The 24,165-nt window shown below is 41.9% G+C and overlaps 6 protein-coding genes across 14 annotated transcripts in view; 4 read left to right on the forward strand and 2 right to left on the reverse strand.

Annotated features, from left to right (window-relative positions):
• Window positions 1–822: 822 nt before the first annotated feature.
• On the reverse strand, window positions 823–3,890 carry polo (Serine/threonine-protein kinase polo). Its single transcript, XM_020953254.2, has 5 exons — window positions 3,284–3,890; window positions 2,684–2,908; window positions 1,834–2,616; window positions 1,328–1,756; window positions 823–1,260 (listed from the first exon to the last, which is right to left on the reverse strand). The coding sequence occupies exons 1-5, from the start codon at window positions 3,380–3,382 to the stop codon at window positions 1,066–1,068; spliced, it is 1,731 nt and encodes a 576-aa protein (XP_020808913.1). The 5' UTR covers window positions 3,383–3,890; the 3' UTR covers window positions 823–1,065.
• Window positions 3,891–4,697: 807 nt separating this feature from the next.
• On the reverse strand, window positions 4,698–17,123 carry SCCRO4 (DCN1-like protein SCCRO4). 6 transcript variants are annotated; one of them, XM_020945707.2, is made up of 7 exons: window positions 16,984–17,123; window positions 10,899–10,951; window positions 10,668–10,837; window positions 6,176–6,267; window positions 5,850–6,103; window positions 5,576–5,783; window positions 4,698–5,471 (listed from the first exon to the last, which is right to left on the reverse strand). In XM_020945707.2, the coding sequence occupies exons 3-7, from the start codon at window positions 10,772–10,774 to the stop codon at window positions 5,389–5,391; spliced, it is 744 nt and encodes a 247-aa protein (XP_020801366.1). In that variant the 5' UTR covers window positions 10,775–10,837; window positions 10,899–10,951; window positions 16,984–17,123; the 3' UTR covers window positions 4,698–5,388. The 6 variants fall into 6 exon arrangements, with proteins under 6 accessions (XP_020801366.1, XP_086690400.1, XP_020801365.1 ...); XM_086834274.1 differs by having other exon boundaries at window positions 10,895–10,951; XM_020945706.2 differs by lacking the exon at window positions 16,984–17,123 and adding an exon at window positions 11,610–11,860.
• On the forward strand, window positions 6,915–9,243 carry LOC110184621 (lysosome-associated membrane glycoprotein 5). 2 transcript variants are annotated; one of them, XM_020953215.2, is made up of 5 exons: window positions 6,915–7,336; window positions 7,507–7,589; window positions 7,659–7,907; window positions 8,098–8,507; window positions 8,565–9,243. In XM_020953215.2, the coding sequence occupies exons 1-5, from the start codon at window positions 7,237–7,239 to the stop codon at window positions 8,605–8,607; spliced, it is 885 nt and encodes a 294-aa protein (XP_020808874.1). In that variant the 5' UTR covers window positions 6,915–7,236; the 3' UTR covers window positions 8,608–9,243. The 2 variants fall into 2 exon arrangements, with proteins under 2 accessions (XP_020808874.1, XP_086690399.1); XM_086834273.1 differs by having other exon boundaries at window positions 7,110–7,450.
• Window positions 14,316–19,314, forward strand: Pex23 (tectonin beta-propeller repeat-containing peroxin 23). Its single transcript, XM_020945703.2, has 6 exons — window positions 14,316–15,509; window positions 15,569–16,962; window positions 17,172–17,435; window positions 17,496–18,195; window positions 18,255–18,833; window positions 18,892–19,314. The coding sequence occupies exons 1-6, from the start codon at window positions 14,445–14,447 to the stop codon at window positions 18,928–18,930; spliced, it is 4,041 nt and encodes a 1,346-aa protein (XP_020801362.2). The 5' UTR covers window positions 14,316–14,444; the 3' UTR covers window positions 18,931–19,314.
• Window positions 19,315–19,441: 127 nt separating this feature from the next.
• On the forward strand, window positions 19,442–20,648 carry FRG1 (FSHD region gene 1). Its single transcript, XM_020945730.2, has 5 exons — window positions 19,442–19,635; window positions 19,696–19,881; window positions 19,956–20,154; window positions 20,206–20,405; window positions 20,461–20,648. Exons 1-5 carry the CDS (start codon window positions 19,577–19,579, stop codon window positions 20,606–20,608), a joined length of 792 nt encoding a protein of 263 aa, XP_020801389.2. The 5' UTR covers window positions 19,442–19,576; the 3' UTR covers window positions 20,609–20,648.
• The window catches only part of gogo (thrombospondin-1 like protein golden goal), a 29,297-nt gene continuing 25,595 nt past the window's right edge, over window positions 20,464–24,165 (forward strand). For 2 of the 3 annotated variants that reach the window (XM_086834268.1, XM_020945736.2), the window contains exon 1: window positions 21,736–21,838. The gene's annotated coding sequence lies outside the window, so the exon portion shown is untranslated. Of the gene's footprint in view, window positions 20,605–21,735; window positions 21,839–24,165 lie in introns of those variants that run through there. The other variant, XM_086834269.1, reaches the window with a different exon arrangement.

Consider the following 24,165-nt stretch of genomic DNA (forward strand, 5'->3'; position numbering starts at 1 on the left):
CTATAACCAGTAAATATGAATGATCAATTACTAACTTTAAACACTAATAAACAATGACTTGCAACTTTTGTAACATAACACATTTCTGGGACATGGCCGGCAGCAGTCACTTCGTTCCGGGGACGTTAGAACTAGTTGGGAATCATATGCACAGATGTGTGACATTTGTTTTGGAGCAAATTTAAGCTATTTGAATCAAAGTATGGGGTTATTCTTCTATATAATTTTACTAGTATATAAATCGGAGCATGGCGAATCGGTGGACTATATATATACATTTACATATCAGCCATAGGAATAACATAACATTATTTTCATTAAATTTGATTTATAGCCATAATATATTAATCTACAATTTTGTGTAAAATTTTGTCAAAATCGGACGACTATATCATATAGCTGCCATACAAACCATCGTTAAAAATAGAGGAAAATGCAAAACGGTGAATGTAAAACTGTAAATATAGTATATAGGCATTGCTTCGTTGTTTTTTAACATCAATAATAAATAATTATTTGTCATTTATGAAGTATTTACAATCTGCAAGGTTCAAAAACTTCGGCTTCTAGAAGTAAACTTCCTTCTTGTTTTGAAATAAAACTAGATTCACATTTATTTTATGAATTTATTCTGTATTCTGCCTTTTAAGGAGTAAAAGTTTAATATCTAACGAGTTATTCGCATGCATTTATCAATAACTCAATATTATTTCTCCAGAATTAAAATGGCTTTATTGAATGATCAGTCAACTGGATAAACTTTTGATCGTAATGCTAATGGTACGGTGCTCGAATCACCATTGCTTAACATAATCATATGAATGCGTTTTGTTGTAGGTTTATTAAGTGATTGGGTGTGACGAACATTAAACATATATGTAAATAGATGAACTAAAACCACGTTCTGAACTGAGGAAAACAAATAAACTCTAAATATAAAACATAGAACAATCAAATAACTTCGAACAGAAATTACTAAATTTTTAAAACGTGTGTGTGCGCTTTTAGGGAGTGTTCGTGTTAGTTTGTGGAAAGTTTAGCTTGTTGACAGGCCGCCGGCTACATCTAGATGAACATTTTTTCCAGCATTTTCCTAAGTTTCTCCTGGGCGTAGCGGATCTTCTGGTACAAGTCCTTAGACACGCCGTTCTCCACAATGGTCGAGAATCTATAAGTGCGGAAGTTCTTCTCGTGATCCATATAGGTAATGGCACTCATGCGTGGACAGAGAATGAGCTTCATGTGATCCGAAAAGTTTAGCTGAATAGGGTTAGACGAAGGCAAAAGCTGCAGCATCTTTTATTATTATTATTATATTATAACTTACCTGCACGGATCCATTAGTTAGATGCATGACCACGGCGCATGTGGTGCGGAACCAGGAGTGCAGATGCGGCATACGCGAAATCTGATCACTCTCAATGTTCACATTGTTGGCGCCGGCTTTCACCAAGTGCTCGATCATATAGCGCTTAAAGTACGACAGCAGCTTCATCTTCTTGTCGAGCGACTTGCAATAGTCGGTGGTGGTCATGTAACTCTCCTGGCCATCCTTGTCGATGAAATGAACGTTGATCTGGTTGGGCAAGAGGATCAGCTTTGTGGTGTCGTTAAACATTACGCCGATGCCCTCGTCGCACAGCTGGTAGCCGAAGCCATATTTGTCGCTATAATCCACCCATTTCGATATCCAGAAGAGCGGTTGTGCTGCCGGATCAGTGTTTTCGTCGCCCAAATTGCCTTGAAGGATGCGTGGCTGTAGCAAGAAGGAAACATGTGGTCAAATGCTCTACATATTATCTTCAAGGGAAAAATAACTTATATACTCCTTACCTTGCCATTGATAAGATTGGTGAGCTGCTGATACAGGCTCTCGATGTCGCTGCGATAGTCCTCGCTGTGGCGACACACTTGCGCCGAGGCGGTAATGGCGTCATGGAGATTAGCCTTAAGGAAGGTCGACTCCAAGCGTGTGTCGTCCGGCCTCATTCCGTTCATCTCCATCAGCGGCTTGCGGTGCACAGCATCTTCGATGGTATCGTTGCTGCCGATTCGAGGCGCCATCGTCAGACAAGAGCTGGGCAAGAACATCGGTACCTTGGAACCCTTAAGGAACTCGAAACTCAAAAGATGACCAATGGCAGGCCGGCTCTCCGGGTTCGGCTGGAGCATAGCAATCACCATGTCCGCCGCCGGCTTCCTCAGATAGCTGGGAACGCGGTACTCGCACTTTTTGATCTTCGAGTAGGTGTCTTTCAACGTCTTTGTTTCGAACGGCGGCTGGCCGACCAGCAGCGTATACATGACACAGCCAATTGACCAAATATCGACCTCGAAGGAGTGGCCCTTCTTGGTGAGTATTTCCGGTGCAATATAGTTAGGCGTGCCGCACAGTGTCTTTTTGCGCTCACCCTCGTAGTCGATACGCGTAGCCAGGCCAAAGTCACCGATTTTCACGTGCAGCAAATCATCGAGAAAGAGGTTGCCCAGCTTTAGATCGCGATGGATGATGCGATTATCGTGCAGATACTTGACGCCCTGTATAATCTGATAGATGTAGTAGCGGCACTCGAACTCGGTGATGCTCTTTCGGCGTTTGTGCAGCTCCATCATGGACTGTTAATGGGCAAGGGTCGAGGATCAGTAAAGATGGGGTTAATACAGAAGAACAGCTATTACTCACTCGCTTCTTGCACAGCTCCAGCACAATGTAGATATTTTGCACATCCTCGAAGTAGCTGTGGAACATGACAACGTTCGGATGGTTGAGGCTGCGGTGAATTGTGATCTCCTGGGCTGTCTTCTCCTTCTGATTGTGCTTGATCATAAGCTTCTTGGACACGATCTTTCCCGCGAATGTTTCGTCGGTCGCCACATCGATGATCTCGTAGCATTTTGCAAAACCCCCCTGCGCATAAATAGATTTTATAAAGGATTTGTTAACTTTCGTGGAAGTTGAAAAGAAATGCTTGTAAAATAGCTCATAAGCAGTTAATTTAAGAATTAGTTTTTAATTTGCTAAACTTGCAGATGTAAATTCAAGTCGCGCCAAAACACAAAAATTAAACTGCCGTCGCACTCACACATACAACTACAACCACGCTTGCTCTCTCTCTGATCTACCAAGAACAACACAACAACAACAAGGAGCAAGCGCAGGCGAAGGGCACAAAAGGAAACGGAGCAAAAGAACCGGGATGTGTGTGTGTGCATGTGTGTGAGTGGAAATATTGATGCGCTGTGCCGAGGACTTGGAACAGCCGTAAATGGCATTGCAGCTTACCTTGCCGAAAAACCGCAGGCGCTTGTAGGTCTTTCGATTATTGGAGTCAAACAGGCGATCCGGAATATCCGTGCTCTTATCATCAGGCTTCGCGGCCATTTTGATCTGCCTTCTGGAGCTCCCTTTTGCACTGGCGTTTCACCTGGAGTTGAGAAAATGCTTTGTTGCAGACTGGTCGATGCGATCTATCTCCGCCGATGCGCCGCGATCGCCCAAGATACCACTTAAACGGGAACAATTAAGAGATCCACACAATTAACAAACAAAGTCCACGAGCGATCATCGACGCCAGCCAAAAATGCACGAAAAACAGGCGCAAAGCGGACAACGCGCCGAAACCGTTCGATTTTTTTAAATGGCAAAAAAATGGTCTGCAAGAAGCGTCAGCTGTGTGACCGTTTGGCCGGAATATTGTGATATCACTTGCGCCGGTGTTGCCACTTGGCGACAATTGGCTGTTATTTGTTTAAATAAAGTAAAAATTATTAAACATACTTCTAGTACAGACTTATTATGGTTTATATTTGGGAGTAAGTATTTCAGGGACAACTGTGACAGTTATTTCGATGCCTTTAAAATGTATAAAAATATCAATTTTGTAGAAAACAATATATGTATATCTTTTGGGAAATTAATCCATATTAAATTTTAAACTAGAAAGGAAGCTAACTTCGGAACGCCGAAGTTTTTATACCCTTGCAGGTTGCAGTTTGATCACTAGGAATCAATACAATATAAATAAATAAATTATATAACTTTATGTAAAAAAACTTTGTTACAGTTTTACATTTACAGTTTTGCGTTTTACTCTATATCTAACGATCGTTTTTATGACAGCTATATGATATAGTATTCCGATTTTCATCAAATTTAAACCGTAATTCTAGAATAATATTAAATGACTCTCAAATTATATGAAAATCTGTTGAAAATTGGAAAAGTAACATTTTGTTTTTTAAAAACTTTCCAATCATTTGTATGGCAGATATATGATATAGTCGTTCGCTCCGTCCCGTTCCGACATATATAAGATTAAGTAATTAATTATATAGAAGACTAACTCCAAATTTTCATTGAGATAGCTTCAAAACTGAGGGACTAGTTTGCATAGAAACGGACAGAAGGGCATGGCTAGATCGATCCGGCTGTTGATGCTGATGAAGTTCCTCCTGAGTTCTGACTGAAATTATAATACCCTGCAAGGGTATATATACCAATATTGTAGAAAACAATCTATGTATTTTAAGAAATTAATCAATATTAAATGTTAAAAGAAAGCTTTTCTTAGAGACCACCAGACACAAGATAATACCTCTTTAACCCACAAGAGACACATACTGGTATACAGCCAAAAACCATGATTTTCTCCATTCAATAAATTCACATTATTTAAATAATAATACCACTTGAGTAATGCTAGCTTTTTACTTAATAATTTTATTAAATAGTCCCCAAAATGTTGTTGTTTTTCTACATTGATTTAATAACGACTACGACTTCCCCAATATTGGTGTTGTTGGTTTACGTTGAGATTTTGACTATGCTGCTGATATCTTCAAGGGTTCGGTTCGTTTACTTGAGTTCAATTACATGCTCTAGATATTAGGTCTATTGGGTGTCTCTCTTGGTTATTGCCATCGCGTTTCATCCATTTTCTGGGGTTTACTTTTTACAAGCTCTGCCCTCATTTTGGCTCTTGTTGCTGTCTCTTTATGTTTTTTTTTTGTTCTTTCTTTTTGTTTTCGTTTCAAAGGACGCCTTACAAGTAGAAAATTGTGGTTTTAGTTTTTAGTTGTCGTTAATACATAAATTATTACATTAAATATATTATCAATAGTTTAGTTTCATAGTGGTTGCTTTTGCCAGTGTACGCAGTCTCTCCAAATGCTTTTTTTTCACTGTGTGTGATTGTGTGTGAGTGTGTGTGCCTGTGTGGGTATGGTGTGTGGTGTGGGCTTGTGAGTGAGTGATTCTGGATGTGTCTTATAGTTCCGCCGATCTCTCAACTCATCCATTTCCCCATCGCATCCCATTTCCTCCGCGAACGCCTCCGCACTGAGCTCCCAAAAGTTGAACTAGAAATAGGCGGCTCTATACAGCATCTCTCAGCTGGACGGTCCAGAACTGGAGTTGGCCAGGCTCCGTTGCAGGCGCAGCCATTCGACAAACTCATCTAGCATGACAGGCCCTAAAACGCAGAAGGTTAATATAAAGGTTAGCAATTAAAAATTAAGGACTATAATATTTAATGTCTATGAATTTTGATTTTTACGGTTGAATTATCGAACTTACATGCCCCATCAATATCATAATTTGACAAATCCATGCAGATGGTGCGCGAGAACTCCAAGATATTACACCACTGATCCTTGTTGATCACCTTGTACTTTGATTGCTCTAGAAACTGTGCAAACTGCGGATACAGCGGCCAGTGTTTGCCCAAAAGCAGCTGAAGCATGGCCTTGGCCGTGACAATATCCATACTTCGTTGATCCGAGTCCTGCAGAATAACAAAAACAATTACAATCTCCCCTCCTGCTTATATAATTTCAAAATATTGACTTGCCTTGGCAAAATCGTAGGCGTATCTGTAGATACTCTTGAAGGAGTTTGGATCGTTGAGTATGCTGCGCAGATAGTCCAGTTTCACAACCATTTTCGCTGCAGAATCGCAGTCGATCTCGGTGAGGCCTTTCAGCCACTCCTGCTGGCTAAAGAAGCCCATTTGGGTGGCACCCATTTTATAGGCCAGCACCAGCATCACAATATTCTCGGGCTCCACACCGATATCTTCGCAAAATTTTTCCATCCCATCGGGACCTAGAAAAAAGACAATAAATATATGATTTGTATTATATTTTTAGCTATACATTTCAATATATTCCAACTTACCCAATGTCTCTGGTTCATCTGGAGTGGTGTATTCCTGGAACCATGTTAAGCAACGTTTTTGGCTGAAGCCATCCTCCGCTCTGATATGGCGCCTGGGAAAGAGAAAAGCGCAAGGAATAGATTTGATTCAGTCAACCAGTGTTCAATGAATGATTCAATTAAGCTTATGTATCACACACTCTGCCATCTAATTGATAGGAAAATATTACTGCCCACGTATAGTAAACACCAGCAGACTTTTAATCGAATCTGTCGCTGCTAATGCCGTGTGGCCTGGTCTCTTTTTGTTTATTTTATTCGACTTGCCTCTTCTCTGGGGTTTTGTTTTTGAGTATTGGCCCCCTAAAAATAGCGATAGTAAACATGGCAGACCCCGAGCAGAGCAGAGCAGCGACGAGGCCAATGCCAAGAGCGGAGGCCCTCACTCGGGGAAGTGTAGCAAAATAATGCTAGCCCAGCGACAGTTATGACAATTCGAATTGGGAAGAACAAAGGCTATCGAACTGTGCTTAAATATATATGTATGCATCTGAGAGTAAATAATTTCATTTCGTAAGATCGCACACTAATTATTGATTGCAACATTCATAAAAACGTGCTTGAAGAGGGTTCCTTTTGGGGAGAAATGTTATCAGATAACAAATTTAAATGAATTACTTTAATTAAAACCTTTTAGAATTTAAAGCTCTCTTCATTTTCGATATGTATATTTATATTTGACGTGCACTTTTTTTTGCAGTGTACACACATTTATATAGCACACGCACATCTCCTCCAGTAGCGACTGCGCAGGGAAAAAGTGAGAGTGAAGTCCCATAGCAGGATAAGGGGAAGGCGGCTTGGCAGTGGATTGGGAGGGAGAAAGGTGGACTGGGTGTGGGTGTGGGGAGGACTTGGGGCAACAGCAAAGGAACAGTGTGATTTTATATGGGCCGCAGTTGTGCGCAGGACCCGAAACAGGAAACACGTCGTAGTTGCTTCGAGCGGAGAAGACTGCAGCAGCGTAAAATATTGCCATTCGAATTGTGTGCCCATTAAGTGCAAAGGATTTGCTAGAGAAGATGAACCTATCCGACTTCAAGCAATCGCTGATCACATTCCAAGGATTAGGCAAAGGCCTTAATGCCACGCTGTTCTACTCAGCCCTACTGGCTCTTCTGGGTGAGTAGAAGCGAGGGACGTGGGATTCGGATACGTATTCGTATGTAAGAGGTGGGAGTACCGAAAATCGATACTGTCGAGGACGGTTGCTGTGACACACTGACTGAAAAATGAGTAAACTCGACGACGCAATGCAACCTGTGAAGCCTGGTTAACCTTTGCTTTTTCAGCCACCACCGCCCACGGATTGCAGTTGGGCCCTTTGTCAACGAAGGCGCCGCGGGTCAGCAAGTACACAACCAAGTCGCCATCGGTAATCCCCTAGCTAAGTCCTCTGTCTCCCAGCATGTCCTTAATATTTCCAATATTCCTGATTTTGTAGGCCGCGTCGATGAACCATGATGCCACCACCTCGCTGTACCGCTTCAATGCCACCAACGGTATCACCTGCATCCTGATGCAGGTGGATGGATTAATCAGCATCAGGTATCGCAACAAGCTGAACGAGGATGTGGAGGCCGATCTGTATATGCCCGATAATCCCCAGCTAAGCGGCGAGTGCGTGGAGTCCAATATGGAGATCCTAACCATGGACTTTAAGGGCTTCCGCCTGTCCATGACATTTAAAAAGGTGAGTGGGTTGGCGTAAATACTAGTAATTGGGCAGGTAAAATCCACTTCCCCATGTACAAAAAGTAAATATGATTGGGAAAAAATCAATATCGGGAGTATCCAAGCGTACACTGGACAACTCAAGCCCAACTTTTAAGGTTAAAGGTTGATTGTCATTGACTAATGCATGAATTTTCGCCCACACACAGTCGTCCGGCGGCGAGGGCTGGTACATAAATTTGTTTGAGCTATCCTACTCCTCCTCGAACGGGCTATTCGAACACCCCGATCGCCCCAATCTCGATGTCAAGCTCACCTCACCAGCCCAGACGCCCATGTACTTCCCCACGCCGGTGGGCAAGTCCTACTTGTGCGACAAGGAGCAAACTGTGATCATGTACGCCCCGCACGACTCCGGCGACCAGTCGGGGCATATAGCCAAATTATATCTGCGGGACATGCATATGCAGAGCTTCATGTTCAAGGACAGTGGCAAGTGGGGACCTTCCTTCCACTGCAGCGCCACCGGCTCCTATCGCGACGAGACGGCGCCCTTGGCCGTTGGAACTGCCCTGGCCATTGCCGTTCTGCTGACCATCTCGGGTTACGGCGGATGGAGGTGAGATAACGTTTCACGACAGACACACAGAATCTACAGAATCTGCATTCGTTTCAGGTACTTTAAGGTCAAGAAGGTCCAGTACGGCTCGATGGAGTGAGCACGGCTAAGCAACCAAGTGAAGCGTTCGTTTTCGTTCAACTATTTGAGATCATATCGTTGTCTACACATATCCCCCACGTTTGTTGGATCTATTGCAATCCTTTGTAGTCCTATTTTAAAACTTTAAGAGTCAAAATTGAGGAGTTGTCCCGGCAGTTTTACGAAATTATCGAAAGCAACATAAAGATATACATATATGAGAAATGCAAATGTCTTCCATATTGTTAAAATGTATAAAATAATACCGCACCATATATGATTATTAAATGTTAATATATATATATATATATATATATTATGATTAACCAACCACAACTATTATTTACCAAGGCAAACTCTTAATCTCTAAGCGAACGACCAAAGTTGGCCAAAATCGTATAGCTCCCTCCTCCAGTTTCAGCAATTTGTATCGAAAAGCATCTACATCTATAATGCTATACTTTTTAAAGAAATCTCCTGCACATTTTCTACTTCAAATTTATTATCTCTTAATCCATTTAAAGGTTTGCCAATTAAAATAATAAGAAATATGTATTTGGGGAATGAACAACGCATGAAAAACTAAAAATGCTTTTGTTTAGAATTAATATTAATGAGTTTTATTGAAAATAAATACTGGATGCCTGATGAAAAAGCCCTTCAATTGTTTTGGTAAATATTTATTTTTAGTGTTGATCTTCTTATCAGCAAGGTAATAAAAATGTTCCTGATAATAAGAAGTGGGAGCCGTGACCAAACAAGTGTACATATTCGCTGATCAGTACCTCTCCTGTCTGATGAAAGTAAGTATAATATCCATATCTATGCAGACACGGTACATTTAACTATTTTTCGACCTAATAGCCTTGAGCCTAAGTTTTTCTTTATTAGTATTAATTAATAAGTTAAATTGAAGGTCGGACGGAAAGTATCTGGTAACAAGAAAAGGAACTATCTCAGGGAATGCGAAACTTATATACTCTTTCAGTTGGCAATTGAATTATAAAATTTAATCTGAAATCGACCTTACACTATTCGGATTTTTTTAATAAGTATTTATCGAAAAAAAAAAACTCATTACTACTACATGATTCCTTCACAACATTACAAGCTTATGACTAAAATTAAAATGCCCTGCAAAGGTATAGCAATGCAGTAATGTCCAGCAACAAACTGTATTTGTTTTCAACTATACAGAATAGAAAAGTAATATAAGCCAACCGTGTTTGTTTTCTATCATAACAATTGTACTTCAAAACTCATTAATAGTCTGGCCAAGTACATTTATAATTCTATATAATTTAAAAATGTAAAGATCTGAAATCGTTTCTGTTATATTTTCCAGCTTAAGCTGAAAGCCTATTTATTTTTTAAAAGGAATGGGATGAGATTGAAGGCTTTAACTAAATTAAAGTAATTTTTGTCTAAAATAATAAACATAACCTAAACTGAACTGATTTCTATAGGCTATCATATAATGTTTATTAAAATAGAGATATGTTTAGACATTCCAAAACTCCCCCGCAAGTGCGAAATCTAATTTAGGTATAAAACTGATTTCCTCTCGAGTAAATAATTATTAATAGATAAATGCAATAATTTAAATGGGAACGAATTTTACAGACTTAATAGTTATAATGGCTATTCCTTCTGTTATAAACCTTTTATCGAATAATTTAATAATACATTCTTATCTCGATGATTAGGCAAGTTTCTTTAAAGTATTTCGATGAATGGGCAATTTTTAAGGCCTGAACATAGTTGCGTTATCTATTACTTTTCTCAAAATAAAAGTTGTTTAATATGCGCATGGCTTATTCAAAGAAATTTGTTAAAGAAATGCTTAGTATTGTTTAGCTGCTACCCAATCTACCAATTTAATTATTACTTATTTCATCACAATTAGGTGAAAAATCTATTTTCACCCGAGCCCATATCATGTGTCAGCTGTATAGGGACTTGACGATCACTATTACATATTCGTATTGACACCCTATTGGGGCAGTAAATGCTGGTTCCCGGAACAGGTGATACACTCCCAAGTCCCTTCTCAGCGTTCTGCACACTACTACTACTCACCTGCTGCTCTGTTGTGTCGGTATGCTGGCATAGCTGGTACGGGCTCTCTTCGATTGACCATCCATGTTGTCGCCAATATCTGCTGCTCGGCGTTTTCCTCGTGGCATGACTTATTGTGATGTGAATCCCAGAGTGTTCGTCCCGTTCCGTCCGCCGAATGTGAGAATGCGCTGCGTTAATAAAACGTTTTGATTTCACATGAATGTAACGGAGGGGCATTTACGCACTTACCACTGTGTTTCCAATGGTACCAGCGTTCGCTACAGGCTTTAGTGTGTGGTTGACTGTTTTTGGGATGAGAAAAGGTTCCGGTTAATAGGGTTTAATCACTTGTTTCAATCGTCGTTTAGGGGAGTTTTTTTTCGGCTTTTTTGGTATGCCTAGGACCACCCCGAACTCGCGCAATGCAGCGAAGTAGATTCACGGGATGCACAGGACATCGGCGGATACATATATATTTGAATATATATATAGCGTATATACGATAATACGAGTCCACTACATATTCGTATGTTTGTGGGGCTGCACGGGCGTTCTGCACCCTGTACAAATGTATATATGTTAGCCCCCGAGTTGTTTTACAACTCCATTGCACGAAATACCGGCTGCTGCTGGATGGGACTCGGCTCCGGACTGCAGCCCACGGATGGCCAGGGATGGGCTGATGCTGGTGTCGGTGCGGGGAGTCCGTGATGTCGGCCCTCCGGTTGCCACTGCCAGAGTCAGCTGCTGATACGACGGACGACAAACGACCGACCAGACACCAGACAGCGACAGCCTGCCCTGCGCGTGCTCGCCTTTTTGCGTCGAACATCGCCACGCCGAAAGCCCTTATTTGGGGCTGCTTCACATCTCTACCGGCACTGAATCAATCTGTGACTCTGTGTCCTTGATTCAGGGGTCAACTAGGCGGTTTAAGAGAATAAACGTTTAGAATATTACCATATTATTTAAACTCAATGTATAATTTCTTGGCGTCAATTAGAGCTGCAAAAACGTCGATGTCACTATCGATACTATCGATGTTTTTTAAATGTCGATACACCGATGTTTTCAATCGATGTTGTCGATGAAATCGCTTGGAACACAACATCATCATGGCCGTTATGAGCCTTTCTTGCGAGTTTTTCGACGATTTTCCGCGACAAAACACACATTCCCAAATTTTAACAGCCGTTTACCTCGTAAAGTATGGCAGCGCCAATATTCCGCACATGTGACCAGATGCCACATTAAGAAAAAAAAGCTGACTTAGCGTCAAAATGGAACAGTGGGAAAATGGAACATAAAGGGGATCTTCAATTTTTAATTTATTTCGTAATTAAGGCACTAAATAGAATAAAATAATGTTTATAAATGCTAAAAAATGAATTTACTACTTTTTATATTAAAAAAAAGCATGTGAAAAATCGTGTTTTCACGGATTTCTTAATATCTCGGCTAATCAAAAGCGTGCAGCAATACCCGGTGCGCCAAAATAAAATACATTTATAGTAGTTTTACCCTACCAAGTTTCAATTTCTTCAAGCCGTCGGGTTTTGAGCAAATCGTATAACAGTGATCTAACCTCGGGGTCGGTTCCATACAACATAGGGCATCCAAAATTGTAAGGCTTATTACTTCGATATACGAACGCGTGTACATATGCACGGTATATAGACTTATTAGGGGGAAAATTAACGCATATTTAGTAAAAATTTCAATGGTTTTTAACCTTCAGATTTCGAGAAAATCGAATAACAGTGGGTGGTGAATTTGGGCTGATAGCTAAGGCGCGAACTATGAAAATGGAACCATATGAGAACCAGCAGAGAACCACTCGCTGATCCAGAACTTTTACAAAAATCTTACACCCTTAAATGAACGCGTGCAAGCTGCACGGTATATCAAACGATAGGGAAAAAGATTCTAAAATTTCGAATTAAATCTCTATTAAATCTAACCCACAGATTTTTAGAAATTAGCGTTTTCTTTTTCTTTTGTTAACAAACACTGGCTTCATATCGATAGGCTCGCCTCCCACACCCTATCGATGAATAGCCCGCCAGAAAATATTCCTATTGACCATTTACACCATTGTATGAAATATGCATGCCCCATGAATGGAATTGACATTCCAAGCGTTTTGGTAGTTGTTTTATCAAAATCCGTTCAGTCGTTCATGAGAAAACCCCACTTTTGCATTTATTTTCATAAATGTTCCTACGAAGAATAAATACATCTGGCAGCACTGTCTGCATTAAATTAAGTCAATTTGATTTTAACTTTATTTAAAAACCTATGCAATCTAAAGATCGTACCATTATTGGGATCGCAATTCTGAACATTTTGATCCACGTTTCGTCAAAATCCGTTTAGTCGTTCATAAGAAATCCCGACTTTTTCATTTATTTCCATTTTTTCGCCAGTGAAGAATAAATATATCCGCCAGCCCTGCCTGCCTAAAAACAAGAAAACTTGATTTAAACTTTATGGTTAAGCATATGCAAAAGGAAGATTGTCCCATAGACGGCATTGCAGTTCTGAACATTTTGATATATGTTTCATCAAAATCCGTTTAGTCTTTACTGAGAAATCCCAACTTTTTATTTATTGCAGTTGGGTACCAGGGGTGCATAGTCATGCCTCCTTAGTATATAATTTAATAATTCAAATGTTAATTTCTCCCAAACTACTGAACGGATTTCGATGAAACACCTACCAAATTGCTTAGAATAACGATATCATTTATTGGGCAGACTATTAAATCTTAATTCGAAAATTTGCTTCTCAAATCTAGTGCTTCAATGCCCTTGCCTTGTAATATGATTTCAGGTCAAAAATTTGCAACGCAGTGAATAAATTATTTCCGACCCTATAAAGTATATATATTCTTGATCAGCATCAACAGTCAAGTCTATCTAGCCATGTCCATTTGTCTGCAGTCACTTTTTTTAATGTTTTATTCAACAATTTGTCATTTTTATTTAATTTAGTATTTTTCTTAACATGGTTCCATTGTCTGGTTCAACGAGTGGTTCTCTGCTGGTTCCCATCTGGTTCCATTTTCATAGTTCGCGCCTTAGCTATAAGCCCAAATACACCACCCACTGTTATTCGATTTTCTCGAAATCTGAGGGTTAAAAGCATTTGAAATTTTCACTAAATATGCGTTAATTTTCCCCCTAATAAGTCTATATACCGTGCATATGTACACGCGTTCGTATATCGAAATAATAGGCCTTACAATTTTGGATGCCCTATGTTGTATGGAACCGACCGCGAGGTTAGATCACTGTTATACGATTTGCTCAAAACCCGACGGCTTGAAGAAATTGAAACTTGGTAAGGTAAAATTGCGATAAATGCCTTTTATTTTGGCGCACCGGGTATTGCTGCACGCTTTTGATTAGCCGAGATATTAAAAAAACCGTGAAAACCGTGATTTTTCACATGCTTTTTGTTTTGTAATATATCCAAATTTCAAATACTTTCAAACCCAGTAAAAAAAATAGTAAATTCATATTTTAGCATTAAAATTATAAACATTATTTTATTCGATTTGGTGCCTTAATTACGAAATAAATTAAAAATTGAAGATCCCCTTTATGTTCCATTTTCCCACCGTTCCATTTTGACGCTAACTCATCGACACTAATTTGACGGACATTGAACAATAAACATCTGATTGGGATTCATGTTTGGTCACACTAGCCGTCTTGCAGAAAAATCAATTTTGGCAATTGTAAACACGATGTGAGACGAAATAGAAAATTACAAGACGTAAAAGATCCAACCATGCCCAGCTCATACTTGTTCGCCGCCAGCAGCGAGGGACGCGTCTACACGCTGTCCACCAGCTCTGGAGCGTGGCGCGAACTACCTTACCTGGGACTGGAGTTCAAGAAGATCTGTGCTGTGCCCAACTTCCTGTGGGCCATTGGCGGAGACCGCCAGGTGTACGTGCATGTCCATGGCCTAGACGTGCCCATCCGGATCAGGGAGGAGTCTTACGAGAATGAACGCTGGCTGCCCATAGAGGGATTCTCAAAGACACTGCTGCCCACGGATCGATACAGGTATTCATCGGTAGATGGCAGTGTGGAGCGCAGCGTAGACAAGATTCGGCTGCCATCGATGGCCTGGCAGTGGGACGGCGACTGGCACCTAGACCTGGAGCTGGATGGCCAGCAGCTTCCCGAGGATGGCTGGATGTACGCCTTGGACTTTCCCGCTTCCTATTCGGCTAAGAAATCATGGAATTCATATGTGCGGCGCCGCAAGTGGATCCGTTTCCGGCGCTATGCCGCTTTGAATAGCTGGTGTGCTGTGGCGCCACTGCACAAGGATCCCACACAGGAGCCCTTCATCGACGTTGCCATCGGTGGCACCAATGTTCCCAATGCGCCAGCCGGCACTTTGTGTGTCTGGGCCATCACCGCCCACGGCAGAGCCATGTTTCGCACCGGCGTATCCAAATCAGCACCCGAGGGCCTCCGGTGGACCGCAGTTCCCACTCCCACGGGCAGTGAGCTCTCACAGATAAGCGTAGGACCCACAGGCTTGGTGTGGGCGGTTCTATACAATGGACGGGTGATTGTGCGTACAGGAGTTACCCGGGATAATCTTTCGGGAGATGCTTGGTTGGATGTTAAGACCCCGGTGGCGTCTTGTAGCCTACGCATAATTCACGTTTCCGTCGGCACCGACGCCGTGTGGTGCGTGACCAACGACCATCATGCCTGGTTTAGGAGAGGCATTAAGGGCGAAGCTGCCGGTATAAGCGAAGACTCGGCAATTGGCAAGGGTTGGGTGGAAATGGTCGGCAACATATCCACGGTTTCAGTAGCAGCTAACGATCAGGTGAGTCCCTGCTCGGTTTAATACTCTACGTCCAGCTGAGATTAATATTTATCACGTAGGTCTTTGCCGTTGGAGCCGCTGACCGGTGCCTGTACCATCGGTCTGGGGTGACCGCTGCCGATCCCACCGGCAAAAAGTGGCGTTTAATTCAGTGCCCCATGCAGATCAGTCGCACTTCCAGCTCCCTATCGATTGTGTCACGTAAGAGCGGCGGCAGCAGCTCCACTCCCGGCTCCAAGCACCAGAGTTTCTCCAATCTATACTCCAAGGAGAAGGAGAAAGGCGTTGTGGAGACGTGCGCCGTGATAGAGACCGTGCTGCACAGCTCAACCGGCTCATGCGCCAGCCCTGGAGCAGCAACTGCAAACTTTCTCAAGCACGAACGTTATCGCCTTGGTGCGGATTCACCACCGACTATAGGAAGTCTCAACCTGAATGATCGTCACAAGCAAAGAACTGCTGCTCTCAGGGAAACCTCGCACGCATCCAGTGCCCCTGCCGCGGATGTGGTCGAGATCAGTGGAAAGTTTGAGACCCAGCTAAGGAATCCACGCGCCTGGTCGCCCGTGCGCAGTGTTGGTTCCGTTGTTGGAATGGAAGCCCATCCGGAGAGCGATTCGACGGTATTCGAATCGGACTCTACGCACCACGGATCAGATGTATTTCTGGGCGAAGATGACGACCACACGGGCTCCCAATTTTGGACGGAGTGTGGCATCCTATGGAGCTGCGTGGCTCCGGGTGCGGTGACCGTGGATGCAAGCAACATGCCCAATTGGTTCAATGAGCAGCTGACCAGCGATAGCAAAGTGGATGTGAATGCCAATTGGCGGAAGGATATTCTTAGCAAACTGCAGCGGCGGCAGGAAAGGCTCGCCAAGCTTCAGACTGTGGCCAAGTTTGAGAAGGCAGTAGAGCTCTCTTCTTGGGTAAAGTCAGCGGACGCCCGCTATCAGCGACCTGGCGGTGAATTCGAAGATTGCGTCATTGAATTAGAATGGGTTAGCAGCGGCAGTGGCGGCGATGCTTCCAAATCCGGGGACTCTGGAACGTTTACGGTGCTCAGCCCTGACGGAGCAGCTACGAAAATACAATTTCCTTTATCGGACATCACGTGCGTGCAGTCCTGCAGTGAAGCGGGAGCCCCCAGAATTGCCATCCATGCTCCTCATCTGCCGGTGAACTGCTCACCCGTTAAGCTGCAATTCTCCAGCGACTCGGAGATGGAGGATTGGCTATCTCATCTTTCATCCGTGTGTAGCCAAATTAACACCCTGGTTGGCAAGCCGGCCAGCAATGCCATCTGGCTGACCAGCGAGCTGGGCGATGTCTTTGTCTTTGATGCGGCCAATATGAAGGCCACACAGCAGACGACAGAGCCGGGTGAAGGGTATGTCGAGAAAATGGATGTGTCCACGTGCGAGACGCCCTACTACAACACACTCTACAATGGGTAAGTGTCGGCTTAACATACCTGAAGTAGGATTTGGTTAGTGTCTCTTGGCCTCGGCTTATGCTTCCTTCTTGGATAATAATGTATTTATGAATCCCTCATATTATTTTTGATTGCAATTTCTAAGTCTACAACGAATATGTTTGAATACTTAATTTAATAATATCTCACCTCACTATGGATTAACACTTTTAATCTTTCCCAATTAGAATGCCCTGTGGCACTGAACTGGAGATATCCGGCTGTGTCTATGACGATGCTGATCAGATTCGTTTCGATCTGCAGTCCCACTCCACCATTAAGGTGCATCCGCATCGCGTGGAGAAGCATCGTGTGATTGCCTTGCACCTGAACCCGCGCTTCAACGAACGCACCACAGTGCTGAATTCGATGAAGGAATCTGAGTGGCTGGATGAGATACGCAATGATAAAATGGCCTTTGCACCGGGAGCTACATTCTCGCTGAAAATAAGGTATGAAGGCAGCTCCTAATTCGGTAAACAAATATTTAGAGCAACGGGTTTGCTTTCCAGGGCTCTGAAGGATCACTACCTAATGATTGTGAACAATGCCGTGTACACCGATTATAAGTATCGTATAGATCCAGAGAGTGTAACGCGTTTGTATGTAAGCGGTCGCATCAAGCTCTTCAGCGTGCTATATCGCTGTCCCTCGCTAATCGTCTCCATGGAACGAATGCACTGGCGCCAGATGGGTGGCCACATTAAACGAGTCTTCAACAGCGGCGTAGACGTAGTTTGGGGTATTTCCTGTGACAACACCGCTTGGGTTTACAACGGCGGATGGGGCGGCATGTTCTTGAAAGGGCTAGAGGGCTCCGGAAAGATTAATCCTATGATTGACACGCACACCTACTATGTGTACGAGAATCAGCGCTGGAATCCGATCAGCGGGTTCACCGCCAAGAGCCTGCCCACAGATCGGCACATGTGGAGCGATGCCAGTGGGCGGCAGAAGCGCAGCAAAGAGCACACAAAGCTTCTATCGACGCACTGTGAATGGATCTCAGATTGGGCGATCGATTACAACATTCCCGGAGGAGCGGATAAGGAGGGCTGGCAGTATGCCATTGACTTTCCAGCCAACTACCATGCCCACAAGAAGCTCACGGACTGCGTGCGTCGTCGTAGATGGATGAAGAGGTGTCGTCTGAGCAGCAGTGGTCCCTGGCAAGAACTGAGTCAGTCGAAGATACTCGATGCAGCCCTTCAGGTAGGCTTTATCCATTATCCCATTCATAAATTATATAAACTTTTTCGATTTACTCACAGGTATTAGACGACGATGTGGACAGCGGCCAGGGTGAGGAAAACACAGTTGTTACGGCCTGGGCCATTGCCTCCAACGGCGACGTCCTCATTCGTCATGGCGTGTGCACCATGAATCCGCGCGGTGATGCCTGGGAGCATATAACCAGCGATCAGCCCCTCGTGGGAATAAGCATGGGACCAACAGGTCAGGTGTGGACTGTGGCGCGAAACGGTATGGTGTTCTTCCGGTACGGCATCAGCAGGCAGAATCCCTGCGGTGATGCCTGGCAACAAGTGGAGGCCCCGGCGGGCGTTACCTTTAAGGCGATAAGTGTTGGACGTGCTGGGATTTGGGCGCTGGACAACCAGCAGCGCTTGGCTGTGCGAAAAGAGATCTCAAAGACCTTCCCCGAGGGCTCACACTGGCAATTTCTACCAAATGCCGCCAATGTGCCGCCGCACACGGAGCAGCACTGTGGCTTCCGATCCGTTTCCGTGGGCGCTGAGGTGTGGGCCATTTCCCTGAACGGCATTATCTGTCGGCGCTGCGGGATAACCAAGGAGAATCCAGCAGGCGTTGGATGGAACCTCGGCATTGCGGTAAAGTCTTATTTTAATTTTTATTTTTAAGTTTATTAATAATTCATTTTAATTCCAGGGACAATGGCAAAATGTCTCAGTTGAAGGATATATGTAAAGAGATCTTGGTTTCCATATATATATATATATACTGGTCATTCCTATATACATACGTACGTTCCGGATTGTTGTATTTATTTAAAACAAAATCGTAAGCTTTTTCGATTCTGCCAATGCTTTTCCGAATATATATACAGTCAAGTTTGTGCTATTTACTTTTATAATGCCCAAAAAAGGCATTATGTATATTTAGAGTTGTACCAAATAATAACTTAAACCAATATTTATTATTATGCCATTATTTAAGATAAATAATCTGAGCTGAAAGAATTGTACAACCTTTTTGTTTAATTTAACAAAATAAGCTTTCGTGATTGTATTATTTACAGTGTTGTAAACAACTATTAAAAACCACAAGAATAAAAGTATTAATGTGACAAAACAAGTAAAGTTTAAATTAGTAAATGAAAGTAAATATTTATTTTCTCACATTAAAAGGACCATTTTTAAAAGAATTAACGGATTTTTCCATCTGTCGTTCATCGATTGGTCTTGCACGGAGCTATCGATACTTTAATATTTTCAGTTGTCATCCCTATATATATTTTTGTTGTTCTTGAAAAAAATCAAAACAACTTGGTCATTTTGCGTGTTTTTACATTTTTTGAGCTTAAAAATTATTATAAGCTGCGGTTCCTGTGACTATGTCTGATTACGACAATATACGCATTAAGAAACTCGTATTAAAAGGAGAAAAACACAAGTAAGGTTATATTGTTGGTACTGTTGCAACTTGCAGCATCTGAAAAACCTTTTATTGTAGGAAAAGCAAGAAACGCAAGAAGGAGAAGGATGAGGCAGGATCATCTTCCAAGAAGTCAAAGGTGCAGGTAGACGAGGATGCCGTGGAGCACGGCGGCTGGTGGGCAGCAAAGACAGCGGCGGACATCACCGGCACTGTGTCCATTGAGTTTAGTGATCGGTGTTACCTGAAAGCCTTGGATAACGGGTATGGTTTGATTTTTAATACATAAAAACTGGTGCCCTAATGTATATTATATACTGCAAATACGTTAATTACAGTTTATTTACCCTTGGCGCACCTCATAACGCCGGTGAGGGTCCCGATCCGGAGGAGATTTTCACCGCTTTTCCTATTAACGACCGCAAGGTCTCATTTAAATCTGGCTATGGAAAATATTTGAAAATTGAAAAGGACGGCATGGTCACGGGTCGATCCGAAGCTGTGGGCAGTATGGAACAGTGGGAACCCGTCTTTGAGGTATGTTCTCTTTGTTTCAAATAAATGATTTATAACAGGTGAATTTTGAAGGACAAACGAATGGCCTTGCTGTCGGAAACCGGCCACTTTATGTCCATCGATCCGGAAGATGATGCTTGTGTGGCGTTGCGGAAAAAGGTGGGACAGTATGAGATCTGCAAAGTGCGGAGCAATGCTACACGGGACGTGGTCGTCGATACAGAGCCGAAGGAGGAAAAGGGTGATCTGGGCGAAGTTGAAAGGAACTATGTGTAAGTTGGAGCCTATTTCGTAAGATAATTTATTTAATGCTCTGTCTCTTCGCAGTAAAAAGTTTCAAAAATTCCAGGACAAGAAGATGCGTATTAATCAAAACGACGTCAAGGAACTGGAGAATGCCAAGGCCCAAGGATCTCTACACGAAACCCTTTTGGATAGACGCAGCAAAATGAAAGCAGATCGGTATTGCAAGTAAACAGATTTTTTATTTCAATCATTAAAGATTTGACTTTGCATTTATAGTAGTAAATTTTTCTTGGAGCGAATCGTCGGTTAAATATATAAAAATTTAATATGTTCAGGGAACAAATCTCTTACAACTCAAACGATTACTATGGTCAATACAATTTAAATCATAGTTATCCCTGGTAGACCTCTAAAACAACCCCTTATTCTTTGTGTATTTTAACTATTTAACATTTAAAACCTTGTTCAAAGCCGTTAAGCAAGGAATTCATGGTTCTCCAGAGTCTTTGTACTAATTTGTTCGGCTTTCTGTTGGTTTATTTAATTATATTAGATTTGAAGTGCTGCAAAAAATTTACCGTAAATATTTCAAATATTTTCCTGGTTGCGCTGCCAATAGTAATTTATTTTTTCTTTATTGCACTCAACATCTGCGGCGCAATATTACTAGTGCTAGTTATTTTGTTCAATAATGAATCGAGACCGAACACTGATTTTTGGCATGCAGATTTTGGGATTAATTTGCTTTGAATTATTTGAGAGTTCAACTGGCCGGCAACGACAACCTTTCCACCCCCCGGCAACCGGCTGTGTCTCTTGCGAATCTTGCAACGGCAGACGGCGTCACAACATGATATGGCCTGCCTATCCACCCATCCGCCCAACCACCGCAGCACTCGAGCCACCCCCTCGACAGTCCAACAAACCACCACCAGCAACGGCGCTCTCTGTACGCACTTCTCACACCAGCGGCGGCATGCGCCTCTCGCTTCTTTCACGAGGAGTCCTGGCCGTGTGTCCTGGCGCCTCGTGCTCGGCTGTGCGCTCGTGGCTTTATTTTGGCTCTGGCCGGTGGCGCAAAGTTGCTTGGTTGTCAGTCAGTTTCTGTCGCTGTTCGTGGGTGAAAGTGTGCTCCGCGGTGTGCTGTAGATACTCCTCGTGGTAGTCGCCGTATCGTTCTATCGGATGGACGCAATCGTATCTCATGGATTGCCGTCAAGTGTCACTTGAAAATTGTCAAAATTGAATTTTCCAAGCGTTAGTGAACGAACAAAGGTCCTCCAAATGGCCATAACGAGCGTGTTCCGTGCTCTGTCTGGTTTTGATTCTCGAACTGTTGTGATTTCCGGATTCAGCCAGAGGGTTCTGTAGAGATACTTAAGTGCCAAGTGAACTCAATCATCGCTAAGTGAACTATAAGAGCTCGTAGTTGGCTCTATTCTCATCCATATGTGTTTTGGTAAGCGATCTTAGTGCAGTTTTTAATGTTTTTAATGCAGAACAGCCTGAAACCGCCAGACGTTTTGCTTCCCGCTTTTGTTTTTTCGGTGGTGTTTCCAAAATTGCATACGATTCGGGGTGCTTTTTTCCAAACTGCCGGCGACGACGCCGACGACAGGTATGGGATAATCAATTCCAAGGAAAACTAGAATCAACAAGGAACTGTGGTGCATTTTGGCTGAGAGTAAGAGGAACTGCCTTTGAAATCCAGCATATGAATCTTCTTCTCAAACATAAATCTACTATGTGTCAGAATTGATTTATCATTCTTGTAATTTGCGTGTGAACATCTCATACATTTGTAAATATATGAAAACAAAATTTAGGGTCGGACTACCATGCTAATGGATCGATCGATATAATGTTGGGGTTTTCCACTACTCAGGTGGCTGCATTAAAGTCGTACTAACTTAAGTAATTTAAAAGAGTTTTTATATGAAAAACAAGAAACTTTAAACAATTGAATCTTTTTTATGAAGTTAGTAGAGTAAAAGATGTCCCTTATATCATAAAGTAATTAGACTGTCTGTTAATATTTTCAAAAGTAGCTTTTTATTTAGTTTATAAAATTGTAGCTAGGTAAAGTTCAATAAAATTTTAAACCAAACTTTAAAATAAAAGCTTCCTCTCCTATTAATTCCTTAATATAAACCCCTTTTATATCTTATGTCTTATGGCACCAAAAACTGGCGTGTTTGAGCCACATAAATTATAATTTCTATAGAAAAAAAGTTTAATCAAAGCTCTGAATCAATACAGTCATCCATTTCATTTGGGTTTATGCTGCAGGCTTTCTTAATTATAATTATGCTTTATTTGGTAAACAAATACTAATGTCTCATTAGAAGCTCCTTGATGAATGCTTATACAGGGTATGTCTTCAGGGTCGAGTAATCGGAACATTTAAAATCCATTAAATGGAATTTCCTTTGTGGGCCACATTTCCCCTTTGTGTTGTGTTGGCCTGTCGTCCCTCTCCTTTTGTCAAGCACAAAAGCGGTCAATTGCAAGGCAGACAGGGGCGGAAAAGCCGACAATGGAAATCCGTCAGATTTCTTTAATTTCCCCAGCATCCTTTGACTGCGTTAGGTGGGTTTCCTAGCCTTAGTTTTCTTTTTATCAATGATGACGTTGAAATCTGTTGAGAGTTACGAGCAGGCAGGCCCAACAGACATTGTATTTTCTTTTATTTGTTCCTTCTTGAAGAGGAGTATTAGTTAATATATTAATTATTCTTACTATAATAAATAATACTACTTTCATTCATTTAATAATTATTGTAGAGTAGTCCATAAATACCCTATAAATACCCTTTGTCGTCAAATCATTTCTTATACCTTATATATCCATAAAAATTCCTTTTTATTACCCTTATTTCAATATAAAGGTCTTATTTACGACACAGACTGTATAGTATTTTAAATAAATGTTTTCACCTAAGTAACTTTTCGCTCGTGACTTTCCCGTGGCTTTTCCAATTACTCTGCTTTTTTATATACATTTTCGGACTTCCTGGTTGCGATACAAACCTATACATGTGCTCCAATGTTTTTCTAATTACGTTCATGCTAACGGACATATATGTATATATGTACCTTGGACATCTGATGTCCCCGTTGCATTCAATTTGAGGCGCTTAGAAGTGCAACACTGGCACCACCCCTAACACCCACTCGCACTCCCCCAGAACACATGTCATGGTATACCCTGTGGGTACCTCTGGCAGAAAAGAAAACAAGAAACAAAGTGAGAGACGGGAACCCAGACTAAATTAATCAGGGGCCAGGTAGAGCGATTGCAGAGCGGAGCCGTACAGTGCCGGAGTTTCTCGGGGGTTGGCCCATGAATCCATGCCATCCCGGTGAAAAACAACCCCGTGCGGAGTCTATCTATATTACCAGGGATATTCACATATGTTCCCGTAAGAAAATATAAATATTATAAGTATTATAAAATTATAATTAAAGTACTTTAAGATAGTTGTTCATTACTTAATGTCATTGAAACAAGTTGAGCTTCAATTCTACATTTTAATCATTTTATTAACATGAATAGATAGATATTGCATTCTAATAATGATTAGAAAGTATTAAAGGATAACAAGCAAAGTATTAAATGTTGCAAAAAATTCCCAAACTTTTCTCATAAAAAGTAAGAAAAGTTTAATTCGAAGGGAACCACTTTAAAGGGTAGAGTAAAAGCTAACGTTTAGTGAAAGTTTTGTTAACTTGTTTTCTTTTTCGCTACAAAAAATTGGACCATTGGGGATGAAATAGCTAACAGCTG

The sequence above is a fragment of the Drosophila serrata genome, unplaced genomic scaffold, assembly GCF_035046125.1.
Source record: "Drosophila serrata isolate PLE 108 unplaced genomic scaffold, ASM3504612v1 contig_272, whole genome shotgun sequence".
Taxonomy (NCBI): domain Eukaryota; kingdom Metazoa; phylum Arthropoda; class Insecta; order Diptera; family Drosophilidae; genus Drosophila; species Drosophila serrata.

What these genes read in the sequence shown, in the direction of transcription:
- polo (XM_020953254.2), bottom strand. Translation starts at nt 3,382, where the DNA reads ATGGCCGCGAAGCCTGATGATAAGAGCACGGATATTCCGGATCGCCTG. An exon ending in TGGAGCTGTGCAAGAAGCGA is followed by an intron (nt 2,617 to 2,683) that starts GTGAGTAATAGC and finishes GCCCATTAACAG; the next exon opens with TCCATGATGGAGCTGCACAA. An exon ending in TAACTAATGGATCCGTGCAG is followed by an intron (nt 1,261 to 1,327) that starts GTAAGTTATAAT and finishes AACCCTATTCAG; the next exon opens with CTAAACTTTTCGGATCACAT.
- LOC110184621 (XM_020953215.2), top strand. Translation starts at nt 7,237, where the DNA reads ATGAACCTATCCGACTTCAAGCAATCGCTGATCACATTCCAAGGATTA. An exon ending in AGCCCTACTGGCTCTTCTGG is followed by an intron (nt 7,337 to 7,506) that starts GTGAGTAGAAGC and finishes TTGCTTTTTCAG; the next exon opens with CCACCACCGCCCACGGATTG. An exon ending in TCGGGTTACGGCGGATGGAG is followed by an intron (nt 8,508 to 8,564) that starts GTGAGATAACGT and finishes CATTCGTTTCAG; the next exon opens with GTACTTTAAGGTCAAGAAGG.
- SCCRO4 (XM_020945707.2), bottom strand. Translation starts at nt 10,774, where the DNA reads ATGCCACGAGGAAAACGCCGAGCAGCAGATATTGGCGACAACATGGAT. An exon ending in ACGCCTACGATTTTGCCAAG is followed by an intron (nt 5,784 to 5,849) that starts GCAAGTCAATAT and finishes GTTATTCTGCAG; the next exon opens with GACTCGGATCAACGAAGTAT. An exon ending in TTATGATATTGATGGGGCAT is followed by an intron (nt 5,472 to 5,575) that starts GTAAGTTCGATA and finishes TCTGCGTTTTAG; the next exon opens with GGCCTGTCATGCTAGATGAG.
- Pex23 (XM_020945703.2), top strand. Translation starts at nt 14,445, where the DNA reads ATGCCCAGCTCATACTTGTTCGCCGCCAGCAGCGAGGGACGCGTCTAC. An exon ending in TACTCGATGCAGCCCTTCAG is followed by an intron (nt 18,196 to 18,254) that starts GTAGGCTTTATC and finishes ATTTACTCACAG; the next exon opens with GTATTAGACGACGATGTGGA. An exon ending in GATGGAACCTCGGCATTGCG is followed by an intron (nt 18,834 to 18,891) that starts GTAAAGTCTTAT and finishes TTTTAATTCCAG; the next exon opens with GGACAATGGCAAAATGTCTC.
- FRG1 (XM_020945730.2), top strand. Translation starts at nt 19,577, where the DNA reads ATGTCTGATTACGACAATATACGCATTAAGAAACTCGTATTAAAAGGA. An exon ending in CTGAAAGCCTTGGATAACGG is followed by an intron (nt 19,882 to 19,955) that starts GTATGGTTTGAT and finishes CGTTAATTACAG; the next exon opens with TTTATTTACCCTTGGCGCAC. An exon ending in GAAGTTGAAAGGAACTATGT is followed by an intron (nt 20,406 to 20,460) that starts GTAAGTTGGAGC and finishes GTCTCTTCGCAG; the next exon opens with TAAAAAGTTTCAAAAATTCC.